The sequence below is a fragment of the Lontra canadensis genome, unplaced genomic scaffold, assembly GCF_010015895.1.
Source record: "Lontra canadensis isolate GAN:19392208 unplaced genomic scaffold, GSC_riverotter_1.0 scaffold57, whole genome shotgun sequence".
In the NCBI taxonomy this organism is placed as follows: domain Eukaryota; kingdom Metazoa; phylum Chordata; class Mammalia; order Carnivora; family Mustelidae; genus Lontra; species Lontra canadensis.
The window spans coordinates 7736551-7750092 of NW_022631051.1; the positions used below are offsets into that span (position 1 = coordinate 7736551).

Here is a 13542-nt window from a genome sequence, read left to right on the forward strand (position 1 = left end):
AGGAAAGAAAAGAAAAGCAGAACTTACCCCAGGTCCCCCACTGGCTCCTGCCCTCCTGTGCTGCTGTGACTATCCCACCCCCTTGGCCCACTGTCCAGGAGAAAGCCACCCAAGAATACTTCTGAGCATGTGTTGGCTTTCTTTTCAGCTTCCTGGAGAGAATCGACAGTGTCAGTTTGGTGGACTACACACCCACAGACCAGGTAGGTGAGCTAGAGCCCACAGCCACCTGCTTGAACTTGGTGAGATTCGGGGAACCCTCACTATTAGTCACTGATTATCTGTAAATGGCTTAAGGCATGAAATCCGTAAAGCAGCCACTTCCTGCAATTGTGTCCACTGTCCCCTGCACGTGCACGGGGTATAGTTACCATACCCTGTGATTCGGGCCCTGACTTAGCTCTCTAAAATTTACCAGATTTCTAAACTGCCAATATGGAAATAATCTTATTTGTGGAATAGGAACAGGCAGTTCCCCGTCCTCTTGGAGCTGTCCACAGAGAGCTCAACCTTTGCTTCTCTAGCTTCATCCCCTCTGCCCATTGTGCTTTGAGCCCTGGCCTGGCTCACATATAGAGGTGTGACTCAGAGTTCGGTCTTTGGGCTGAGCTGGATGATAGCGCCCCGCAGCCCCTTTATAAGTAGCAGGAAGGAACCTTCTTTGCCCCGTCCCCCCAATCCTTGACCATCAGGCATCTGCAGAGACTCAATCACCCTGAAGTGCTCAGCTTAGGAGCCCCGCCCCCAGGCTCCTCTAGAGCTACTGAACTCCAAAGAAGCTGGGTGCTCCCTTCAAACTGCTCCTCTGAGACTCCCCCAGGGTCTGTGTCCCCCTGGAGGGCCTTAGCTGGGGCCCCTCCTGGAGGCTCTCTCTTCTCAGGCCTGAGCTCCTGTCTCCCCTGAAATTGACGTCTCTGTGAGGCTGACCCCAGGGCTCAAAATTACCCCACAGAGCAATCAAGCCCTTGATTTCTCACCCAAGTGGCAGCAGGCACCAGGAGCAGACGGCTCTCCAGGAAGGTGCGGCCACAGAGCCCCATCAGGGTCCCCATGTCAGCCGCACCTATGAGGACATCCTGGGACCCGCACAGAAGTCATTTTTTTTTTAATTCCCAAAGAAAATAAAAGTACAGCTCTTAAGTCTCTAAGACCAAACCAGTACATTAATTGTGACTTTCTGCTTGAGGGGCAGCGGGGGGTTGGGGGCAGAAGATTTATTTGACTTTTTAAGTATTATTGTCTCTCCCACATTTGGAAGAAATGGTTATCTGAAAAACTTGGGGAGTGCCTGGGTGGCTTAGTCTTTAAACGTCTGCATTGGGCTTAGGTCATGATCCCAGAGGTCCTGGGATCGAGCCCCACATCGGGCTCCCTGCTCAGTGGAAAGCCTGCTTCTCCCTCTCCCACTCCCCTTGCCTCTGTTCCCTCTCTTGCTGTGTCTCTCTGTCAAATAAATAAGTCAAATCTTTAAAAAAAAAAAAAAAAAGGAAGGAAGGAAGAGAGAAAGAGAAAAGAAAAGGAAAAAGCTTGGTTATTATAGTTGTGGTTGCGTTCAGGGCTTTCCTTCCGAAGAACAGTGATGCCATCTTGTTTGTCTTCTTGTTCTCAGGACCTTCTCAGATGCAGAGTCCTGACATCAGGGATTTTCGAGACTCGATTCCAAGTGGACAAAGTGAACTTTCAGTAAGTCGTTAAGAGCAGGCCTCCCAGAGATGGGAGGCCAGACGTACCCCCTCCCCCCGCCCCCGGCTGCCTGCTGGGGCCCTAACGGGGCCGGTAGTCCAGCCTTCCCCCATGGGCCCTGGGGCTCCAGTCATCCCCGATGTGCCTCACTGCCCTTCTGGATACGTCCATACAGACTCCATGGCCCTAAAGGGGAAGCAGTAAATTTAGGGCAGGGAGGAAGGTGGGAGCCACAGCAACCCGAGGTGAGGACACTCCAGCAGCGTTTGGGTTGGTCCACAGCAGCCGCTCAGGCAGGAGGGTGTCCCGTGTAGGCCGTCCTGAGAAGAGGCCCAGGCCGGCCGGGTAACTGCAGGGTGAGCTCTGTACCCCCAGAAACAGTGGGGTGTGGACTCCCAGGCCCAGCAGGGGTGCAGAACCTCAGAGCAGGCCAAGCCGTCTGCCACGGCCACACGGGGAGCAGGGCCATGGGCCGGGAGCCACGGCAGAGGAGAGACACAGAGCAGGTCTCGCCTCACGGGATTGTGTCCTTGTGTTCCTCCACAGCATGTTCGACGTGGGTGGCCAGAGGGATGAGAGAAGAAAATGGATCCAGTGCTTTAACGGTGATTGCTCTGCTTTCTCAAGACTAGAGATGGAGTCCTACACTCATTCCCGCTGCTGCCCTTAAGTAGCTTTGAATTCGATCCATTACCTGCCTTAAATGTGAATCTAATCAAGAATTGAAGCATCCAAGGGCACCTGGGTGGCTCAGTTGTTAAGCATCTGCCTTCAGCTCAGGTCATGATTCCGGGGTCCTAGGATCGAGCCCCGCATAGGGCTCCCTGCTGGGCGGGAAGCCTGCTTCTCCCTCTCCCACTCCCCCTGCTTCTGTTCCTTCTCTCACTGTGTCTCCCTCTGTCAAATAAATAAACAAAATATTAAAAAAATTAAAATTTAAAAAAAGGAATGGAAGCATCCCAGCTTCACATTTCGCACGGGCTCCTACGGGTGTGTCACGGAAACCACCAGTTGGACACACAGTGCTTCTTTAAGTCTTTCTCATAATCACGGGGTGAAAACGAGGAGCGGTTGGACTCGGGCTTTGTCATGACCGCACAGTGGCTTTCTGTCTAATGGAGGCTCTTCCCTTTCTCTCCTCCCACGAAGACGTCACAGCCATCATTTACGTGGCGGCCTGCAGCAGCTACAACATGGTTATTCGGGAAGATAACAACACCAACAGGCTCCGAGAGTCCCTGGACCTCTTTGAAAGCATCTGGAACAACAGGTGATAAAAATCAGAAATTCAGTTGCGCCTCTGGAAATGGCAAATGTTCCTTTGTGAAAAAGATGCCACTCAGCTCACGGTCATTCTTATAACCCAGATATATTCATTCTTTCCGTACTGATAAATCCAGAACTGTTAGCAGGACCTCTTTGTGTCCATCTCAGGTATAGACACACTTAATAAGAGGAGTGTTCTTTGAGGACACTCCGATTTGTCAAGAAAATTTTAATATTGCTTTGAAAGCTCAAGATCATATCTAGAGTTCAAAACTGGTTTTGTTTGGTTTATGAAATTTAGAAAGTACCACCCACACATCACTAGATCATCTCTAGAAGATCCTCTACAGGTCAGAAGCACAGCATAATCATGTTTGAAACTGCTACTGTTGGAAAGGGTCATTATTTTAGAAGGAAATACCCACCAAATGCATACACACACATATACACACAAAAATATTAAAAATCAAAGTATCAAAAAAAATTTCCAAGTATCTTCTGAACTATTTAAGAAGAAATATCGCCAAGGATGACAGGAAACATTAAGCTGAACTTGCAAAACATTTGGTTTATCAGAGAAGTATTTCTATCAAAAGTGTTCAACAACTGTTCTCAGTGGTATAGTATTAAGACAATGAGAAAGAAAGTGTCAGGAAATACTGGGTATATGGAAGAATACTTTGGAGTCATTAAAAATTTATATATATATCTATATATGTTATATATAATATACTATATTAATTAAATATATATTTATATATGTCACTTGCTGACATATATAATATATACATGTATACATATATAATATATAAATATATAATTATAATATGTGAATATAATGTATATGTGAATATATTATATATATATTTATATATACATAAATATACACATGAGAAAATGAGCACAATATTGTTAAGTGAAAAAGCAGGTTTTAAAATACCATGATCTTGGTTTTTTTGTTTTGTTTTTTTTTTTTGACAGACAGAGATGACAAGCAGGCAGAGAGGCAGGAAGGGGTGGGGAGCAGGCTCCCCGCTGAGCAGAGATCACGATGTGGGGCTCCATCCCAGGACCCTGGGATCATGACCTGAGCCGAAGGCAGAGGCTTTAACCCACTGAGCTACCCAGGTGCCCCCATGATCTTATTTTTATAAATATGTCTGAGGGTAGGAAAAAACCTGGAAGTAAAAACATAGCAGTTCTAATAGTTGCCTCTAATAATAATTATGTTTTATTTTTCCCTACGTATTAATTTTTCTATAACTAAAAATTCGTTTACCAGGATTCTTTATAACAAGGAACAGTAAAGCTATTTCCATTTGGAGGAAAAATGGGTTGTGTTTCTACTTCATAATAAGATTCCTGTGCACAAGGAATCAGCTTGATTCCTTGGAAATAATAGAATTTACAAAGGCTTTGCTGATGCACGTACTGAGTTCATCTTGAGCCTATTCTGTCTGTTTAACAAAAGAGAACCTTCCCATCCTTCACTGTCCCTGTACCTGAGACCCTCCTCCCCTTAGCTCGTCCACTGCCGAGGTCTTGACTGAAGTCTAACGTCCTTTGGAGAACCTCAGCCTGCTCAGACTCAGCACAGGAAGAACCGAGCCAGCTACAAACTACGTTCTGTGTGATTAGCTAATGACTCATGTATTTCCTGGTTGTTAGTAATGCTCCAACGTCTCATTTTCCCACCCTTTATTAGTAAACTGCACTCAAAAATCCAGGCATATTTATTCCATAAATAAATCTTAGCTTTGGTAACAGTAAATTTACATTCCCAGTAAAGATGAATTCAAAAATACTGAACTCTGGGGCACCTGGGTGGCTCAGTGGATTAAAGCTTCTGCCTTCAGGTCATGGTCTCAGGGTCCTGGGATGGACCCCGCATCGGGCTCCCTGCTCAGCAGGGAGCCTGCTTCCCCCCCACCCTCCCCCACTGCCTGCCTCTCTGCCTACTTGCAATCTCTCTCTCTCTCTGTCAAATAAATAAATAAAATCTTTTAAAAAAAGAAAGAAAATACTGAACTACTACATCAACTATCAGTATTTATTTATAATAAGGTTTAATTATTATAAGAATGTGTTGCTTGCAGCTGGAGTGGGGGTCCATGAGGTTGGTATATCAATTCTAATTCCTATACATATCAGGAAGATGGCAATGTGGTTCTTTTCAGCAAGTGACTCCTGTGTTACAGGTACTTTCACATACTAGCGGATGTGGACTTTGTATGTTTATTTCTCTCTTCAGGTGGTTACGGACCATTTCTATCATCTTGTTCTTGAACAAACAGGATATGCTGGCAGAAAAAGTCTTGGCAGGGAAATCAAAAATTGAAGATTATTTCCCAGAGTATGCAAATTATACTGTTCCTGAAGATGGTAAGATTTCAAAACTGGTTTTTCCTAAGGAAAAGGATTGATTGATCAGTTGTTGTTGTGTTTTTTTAATACCCCTATTACTATAGTTCAAACAGTTTCAATGATTTTAGGGAATTCCAGTTAATTTGAATCAATTCCTCTGGACTACTGCCCTACCTTAAAGTACTAGTATATTAAAATGTTCCATTTAGGATTCCATGTGTAAAAATGTCAAGGTTTGACTTTCCATTCAAACTGTGCAGTAGGAGACAGGACGCTTTGGAGCGTCTGTCATAGGCTGAATTAAGTTCTGTCTCCTGGTGTTTTGGTTGGGTCTGTCGTGAATTGGGCAGTGTGTCAGCCCTTTACATTGACCTTGACCCTCACTGTAACCCTAGGAATAACCCTTTCTGGTATTGGCATGCTTTCCTGTGGAAGTGAGCTAAGAGAGGGTGTCACTTGTTCAAGGCCAGTCAGGTAGAGCCTGCCAGGACAGGAAGCCTCTGAACCTTCATGTCCAAGACCACGCTTTCAGCCACCATGTCTAACTCTCTTGTCCCCAGAGATGACTTTGGCCACCACCACCAGGGCGGTCAACCACCCACCGGGTTCAGGGACTGGGTAGGAGCCTATCAGTGCTAAATCCCAGAAGGCCCCGAACCGGGCAGACCCCTTTCCCACTGCTGCTCCTCAGTTCATTTTGCTGCAAATAAATCCCTCTGGGCCACCTTGTAGGAGGGATTTATTTGTGGCAAAATGATACCACTTCTTAAAAATTTGAACCCCCAACTAAATAAAGCAGAACGAAAGGGACTGTCCTAGGAACTCAGGGAAACTCAGGTAAGACGTGAAGAAAATCCATGGTGATCCTTGCGATAACCTCGGCCAGCCGGGGGGCCAGTCCCCTGTCTAAGAGAAGTCAGCAGAGCTGGGTGGACGTTGCCCTCTCAACTCTGGACTATGGCCTCCAGCGAGCCGGGCCTTCTTTCTTCTCCAGGTAGCCAGGCCCCCCATGCCCCACACCCTGGACAGTCAACACTCAGGTGTCCACTGTGATGTGTTCTTCCTTCTTTCCCTCATCTCCATCTTGGTCCTGGCCCTCGTTCGCCTCTTCTCAGCTCTAGATCTGGTCAAGACGATGTCCTGCCTAGGCTCCCTGACACTGCTCACTCAACTTGCCAGAACATTCTCTGAATTTCTGCCAAAATCTTTCTGAAACACAACCACAGCCCTACTTCTGATCCCTACCAACATGGATTTAATCTCACCACAAGCTGAGGCCAGACCTGGCCTGGCCAGGAAATACTACAAGCTGGGTTCCCCACCACAACCCTCCATGGCTCCTGTGCTCCTCCCACACACACCCTCCGTGGATCCTGTGCTCCTCTCCCTGCCCGCTCCCTCCCCTCAGGGGGGCCCAAGCCCCGACCCAAGGCACCTGCCTGGGCCAAGCATGGCAGGTCTGCAGGTCAAGCCTGATTCCACACCTGTAGCCCTCCCCATCACCGGCTCATGTGAGTAATGATATAATCACAGTAGTTGCAACAGAGAAGGAAGAGAGTAATGCAAACATGCAGTGAAGCCTAGATTCTAAGGAAAGTAGATTTCAGGGGTCACAGCAAATATCGAATGATCCCATGAATTCCAAATCTGCATGGGCGAATCAGGTCACTACAGCTGATTTCGTAGAAGGGATCCAAATGCCGGAGTCAGTGGTAGGAACAGCGAATGGGAGGTCTTCCCTAAAACAAGGCTAAGGAAACAGAATGCAGACCAGATGAGCACAACCACTGCTAAAACCACAGGCTCTGGAACCTTCTTTCTCACCAGAGCTCTGAAGGGAATGGCAGCTGTGGCGTTGGTCAGTGCCCAGTGGCGTGCTTTCGTTTTACTTGAGTGGGAGTCCTCCTCTACCACCAAAAACAAAACTTTTGTCAGAGCTAAAGGAGAGGAATAAAGTTACATTTTAGCTTTTTGCCTTCCTGCAGGCGCCTTTTAGTGCTATGAGTCTGCGGCAGCCCAACTTTGTGGTTCCTCCTCTATTTTCCCTAGAGTTGGATCTTTGTTTCATGCTATTTAAACTGAATTCCACTTGTCATTTTCACAGCAACACCAGATGCAGGAGAAGATCCCAAGGTGACCCGGGCTAAGTTCTTTATCCGAGACCTGTTTTTGGTAAGCACTTTCGTTCTTTGTCTTCCTACCACCTTATTTATAGTGTTCTTTGCAATTTACATATTACCTACCTTTTCATGATCTCACTTAATCTCCCCCCCAAATTATGAGAGATGAGGGGAGGTGTTGCTTCCTCTCACCACTGAGCATACCGAGGTTCAGAGAGTTTGGACTTCTCACCTCGGGTCACACAGCTTCCAAGCAACAACAGGGAGCACTTCTCCCACTGTGCCCAAGGTCCCAGGGAATGACACGGAGACGAGCCATACTGTGTTCCTTTGCATTTTCTAAAACGAAAGAGACCTTTGACAGACCTCTCCATTCACCACTAGGAGGCTAATTCAGACATGCAGACAAATTCCAGTATCTCTCTCTTTTTTCAAACTTTTTATTTTGAGATGATTTCAAACTAACCTAAGAAGTAAAAGACTTCCCACAGTGGTACCCCGAAACAAACAATACATTATATGTTAATAAAATTTAAAAAAAAAAAGAAGTAAAAGACTTATACAATTAACTCCCGGATACTCTTCACTCAAAGTGACCAATTGGTAAAATTTTGCTGCATTTGCTTTATTCATCTATCCGTCCATCCATCCATCCATCCATCCGTCCATCCATCCACAGTCTCTTGAATAACATGCAGCATGTAACTGCTGGGAGTTTTTACTAGACTGAAAGTAGTAGATGCCACAACACCAAGGACATTTTCCCAGCAGTGCCCGACAGCACTGGACACAGGGGCTACGTGCTTCCAGAGAGGCGGAAGTCCTCCCAGTCTGCGGGGCGGGGTGGGGGAGCTCCACATCGGGCCCCGCCTGACCCTGGGGAACCTCTTTCTCTATCCTCTTCCCACCACGGCCCCTTTGGGTGGCCTCCTGCCTCACATACTGAGTGTGAAAGTAAAAAGGAGAAGAAAATCCAGTCCCCAAAGTGAGTTCTGACGCACAGTGTTTCCCCCGGAGGTTAATAGGTAGCACCGGGAAGGGTCCTGCGGTGAGGGAGTCGGGGAGATGCCGTGTAAATCAAGTGAGACCGGTCTCTCCGTTGTCAGAGCCTTGGCTGTGCCCGTGTGCATGGCGAATCTCTTCAGGAAGGTGAATTTGTTTGTAGGGTATCACAGACTCCCTTTTTGAGGAACATCTTGCAAGACCATAAAATAGAAAAGCACATAGTGTCCCATAAAAAGCTGTTCTGATGAGAACTGGAAGGTAACCAAGTGTGCACAATAGCCATGTAAAGATTAGAAACAGGGATCCCTCCTCCCAAAATGAATGGCTGTGCCACTACCATGGGGAGGTCGTACAGAAATCTTTTCTTCTCTAACAATGGACATAGTCTGGCTCGCGTACAGTTTGCAAGCCTAGGGGGTTAATGAATTTTTTTTTTTTTATGGTGGAATTTGCCTGGATCAGTGAGTCATCTGAAGAGTTTTGAGTTGGGAGCCCTGACCCCAGACTTCGAAGGAAGCAGGGCGGGCTGCAGACACGGTTGTTGATCTGTATTGAATCTGGACAAAGCAGGTGTAGGCAAAACAGTAACTTTGGCCATAAAAGGCCCTGAGACGGGATGGGGAATAAGGGCTGTACATGGAGGGGGAGAGGTACATGGGGGGACCTGGCCTTGAGGAGGGAAAGGTGGGCTTGGGCAGAGAGGGGAAGGCATGATGAGAAGAGCCCCTCGGTGAGACAGGGCCACACACTGTCTGAGCAACCTCCTTACATGTCCTCCCGTGAGTAAGGCGCTGGCCACCAGGAGGCTTGTCCCAGTCAGGGTCACTTCCTCCCACAATGGGAAGGCCCAAATCATCTCCCCGTGGGAGGAACTCAGAATGGAGAGAGCCAGGAGCCAGGAGGGAGGGAGGGCTGGGTGGTCAGCCCCCAGTGTTCTCCTTATCATCTTCAGGTGGTCCTGTCCCTCAGACTGGAAACCACCCACAAGCCCACCATGCCCAGACTTGGGCCGGAGGGGCTCCCAGGGCAGGCAGCACCAAATCTTTTAGAGCAGAAGGTTTCAAAGGTAGAGCATGAGGTCGGTATCCTGTACCCTGTGTCTTAATGTTCTGGCGTCTGGTAGAAGCCTGTGTGTTTTAACTGGGCTTCTCATCCTGGTATTTTATGAGCTCCCCTCCGTTTTACCTTGAACATCATCTCCCGCCAGTCAGGCAGAGTCTGGAATGGCCCAGCTTTCCTTGACAAGCTCATTTTTGTCATTTAAAATGAAAAGGTTTAGAAATGCTAGGAAACGGTTAGAGATAAGCCGACTGCAGCACGCTCTGGAGTGGCTCTGGCTTACGTTTTGTTGCCCCAGGCAGGGACAAGCCATCCCATTAGTACAGAAGGAAGCCTGTTTCTTACCCACTGCGTGCTTCCTCCCCAGGTGCCTGTCCCTCCCCCAGTGCTGCAGGGCTGCCTCTGCCTAACCCACACATTTCAGGGTCCATCAGTCTTGTAAAAGTTGTAATTGCTCAAGAGAAGCCTGACTATTGCTAAAAATAAGTCCTCCCAGAAGGACTTTCATAACCTGAGGAACATCGTTAGACAGCCCGGCTGGGGGTCTCAGCATCTCTCCAACAGCTGATTCCCAAGATGCTTTGCAGGAAGAGGCGTTGGGTTGGTGGGGAGGGACAAGGAGGACGTGCAGGGATCCCTGTGGGCACCTATGAAGAGAGATCCACATGACCTCTGCGTTCCCCAGATGGGGCGGCCATAACAAAGCACCACAGACTGGGGGCTTACCCAACATTTATTTTCTGACACTTCTGGAGGTTAGAAGTCGAGATCAGAGGGTCAACAGGATTGGTTTCTCCTGAGGCCTCGCTCCTTGGCTTGTAGATGTTCACCTTCTCGTTGTATCTTCACCTGGCGTCTCCACATGGCCTTTCCTCTGTGTGTGAGTGTCCCAATCTCCTCTCTTCCTATGAGGATACCCATTTTATGGGATTAGGGCCCACCCACATGACCACTGTTTAACTTAAATTACTTCCTTAAAAAGAGATCCTGTCTCCAAATAGTCGCACTCAGAAGTGCTGGGGTTAGGACGTCAGCATATGAATTGGTGTGGGGAGGACACAGTCCAGCCCATGACAGGCTCTCTCCAAATGTGCCCACTTAGTTTCTCAGTGCACTGGGCATGTCACCCCACAATGTCCTTGTGAATCATAACCAGCCATGCTTTTTCTCCTCTGGGAGAAAAGCCATGAACCTCCCACAGAACCTCCCACTGCTCACTAGGGGACACCCCCAGGAAACACTCAAGTTCTAGGGGGAGGAGGAGGCAGCGTGACCAATGTGCTCTCCACCTGGAACCACTAGTCATATGTGGATATTTAAACTTAATCAAATTTAATGAAAAATTCCATCTCTGTTGCATCAGCTAGTAATAGTGGCTCCCGTACTGACAAGGTGAGTAGAGAATATTTCCATTATGCACAAAGTTCTGTTTGATAGCGCTAGTTTGGGACTGACCTTTATTTCTGGAAAATTCTACCCTGATTTCTCTCAGTGGCCATCTTTTGAAGGTGTCTCCTATATCAACTGAACCCTAAGTTTCTGTGGGCAGTGGTAAGTGTGAGTTTCTTTGAGTTTCCAGCGGTGCCTACAGCTAAGTGTTCCTATGTCAAACACACCACAACCCCAGATCCTCTTAATTTTGGTCAAAGAGTTGCCTAAATCCTTCTCCAAGAACTAATGGGGTGGTGGTGCCAGTGTTCCCACGTACTCCATGTGCGTGGTAGCCAGGGCCCCACCGCACAGACAGCTTTTCTTTCTTTTTTTTGCAGAGGATCAGCACAGCCACAGGGGATGGCAAACATTACTGCTACCCACACTTCACCTGTGCCGTGGACACCGAGAACATTCGCAGGGTGTTCAACGACTGCCGTGACATTATCCAGAGAATGCACCTCAAACAGTACGAACTCTTGTGAGGCAGCCCTGGCGGGGAGGAGGGAGGGGGCGCGTCTTCTCGAACCTTCTCTCTGCCCGCCTTGCCTCCCCTGGCCACCCTGCCAGGTGGAGCATTTACTCCAGCACTGTCACCCCCAAGCCGTGGTCAAAAGTAGGCAGTTCCCAGTCTCATCCAGCTGCCGCCTGTCCTGTTCTGTGTTCGCTCCTGTGTGACCACCAAGCCTCTGGCTACCTCTGTTCCCCTCGGGTTTGGTTTGTAGCTTTCCTCTTCACTGAGCACAACCTTCCCCAGCGTCCCCACTTGTACCCATCTGTGTCACTGCAGACCACCGCTGTCACGCAGTGGGGTACTGCAGTGAAGTCTGTCTGGGCGAGGGCCCCTCTTATTCATCCACTCAGTGCTTTATTGATTCAGCGGGAGCTTTATAAATGGGGGAGCAATGGCCATTTTTCCGAATTATCAAGCACGATTTGTAGAAGCAGGGGAACGATGCGGTCAGGTGGATAAGTGGCCTCCCTTTCGGAGCTGAGTCGGCCCAAGAGCGAGGCCAGACCTCAAGTCACAGAGTGGAGGGAAACCCTCTTTTCAGTCCTCTTTGAGTCGCTGCCGACCTCAGGCATTACATTGGACCTACTTGGAGCCTTTTACATTTAGGCAGAAAACCTACCACATGCACCGCTGTCCTGTCTCCAAATGATTCTCTAGACTTTGATTATGCTTGGACAAGAGTCTCCTTCCATACCTTGTTGTTGTTGCTGTTTTATGGCTGGTTTATTATAACTGTACAGACCACCAAATGTAATATTATTTTATATATCTCCTTCAAAAGTCCTTGTAGGTCCTTGTGCCTTGATTACGGCTTTATCTGTAAAGAAACCGTGTTTTTATCGTGAAGAGCTAAATGTCAGCATTACCTGCTGCTTGCTCTAAAAAAGAGAATGGTATCTGTAGGATTTAGACTATTTTATCAGGTTAGTACTTTTAAAAATATCCTTGATTAAATATATACACACACACACATATATAAATTATACACATGAATTAGTCACATCTTACCATTTTGTACCCACATCACAAGCTTCTTACAGAAACCAAGGATTTTTTCTTTCCTCCAAACAATGCCGTTTGAATTTTTGCAATTTAAAGACTTTTACAAGCCCTCTGAGTAGAAATAGGCCAAGCATTCCCTTAGTCGAAGCTTTTGAACCACCCACTTGACCACAGTTTCTATTGTGAGCAAATAGCAAGAAGGAAACAGAGGGCGTCAGCGTCTGTGTCCAGTCTGAGAGTCAAAGGATGGCATCTCCATTTGCCCCTTGAAGAAGAAAGATTACGAAACCTTTATTTGAAATGCAGAATCAAAAACCTATGGCTGTTTCTCACACAGGAAAGATTTGCAAATGCAGCCTTATAAGTTATAGTATGGTACAAGATCTAGAAAGCAAGAATTACTAGAGCAGTGATGCTTTACATGTTCTGTCCACAGCCACGCTTGGAGGGCAGTTTTCTTGGGTCCAACAAAACCTGCAGAGATGTCCAAAGTTATATTTCAACAATACAAATCCAGAAGTGACAGCCTCACTGACGTCACTTCATTTCCTTTTAGTCTTTAATATCTTAAAGTTTACTCTGGAAGGCAGCATTTTATAATCCTTTATAAATGCATCCAGATTTAAATTCGACTTTTCCAAGAAAAAGAGGATGACAACTTTCCAGATGATCGATCAGGGTAATAAACACATAATTTACGGCAGCGTCACTCAATTCTGCACCTCTCATCCTTGTTGCGTAAAACCCTGATCTGAAATGAGACACATAAAGTGGCAATTATTTTCTTTCCGTTGCACTTTCAACGTAGAACATGGAAGAACACCAGAGCCACGCACCCCCAACGTGTGCCCAAAAAGCAAAGTTGTGTGCTCTTACGTACATTATCCCTCAGCAATCCCCCTGGGACTAAGCTTCCTATTCAGAGACAGAGCCAGGCTCACAGAAGACACACAGAAAGAACACATTTTATCTGGTGGAAAATTATCAAAACATATTTATTTTTAAATACCAAAAGCCACTTCCCAGTCCTTTTTTTCAAGTCCCTTTGGATCATGGATGGGCATTATATTTTAACAGCCTGGTCTGCTGGAGAGAAAA

At 47.0% G+C, this 13542-nt stretch overlaps 1 protein-coding gene across 2 annotated transcripts in view; it reads left to right on the forward strand.

Moving 5' to 3' along the window:
- The window catches only part of GNAL (G protein subunit alpha L), a 137916-nt gene extending 124408 nt beyond the window's left edge, over nt 1–13508 (forward strand). For both annotated transcript variants that reach the window (XM_032875775.1, XM_032875776.1), the window contains exons 6-12: nt 149–203; nt 1610–1683; nt 2230–2288; nt 2833–2953; nt 5201–5331; nt 7418–7485; nt 11267–13508. In XM_032875775.1, coding sequence (XP_032731666.1) covers nt 149–203; nt 1610–1683; nt 2230–2288; nt 2833–2953; nt 5201–5331; nt 7418–7485; nt 11267–11413 — 655 coding nt within the window. In that variant the 3' untranslated portion in view covers nt 11414–13508. The remainder of the gene's footprint in view (nt 1–148; nt 204–1609; nt 1684–2229; nt 2289–2832; nt 2954–5200; nt 5332–7417; nt 7486–11266) is intronic.
- Nucleotides 13509–13542: the final 34 nt, after the last annotated feature.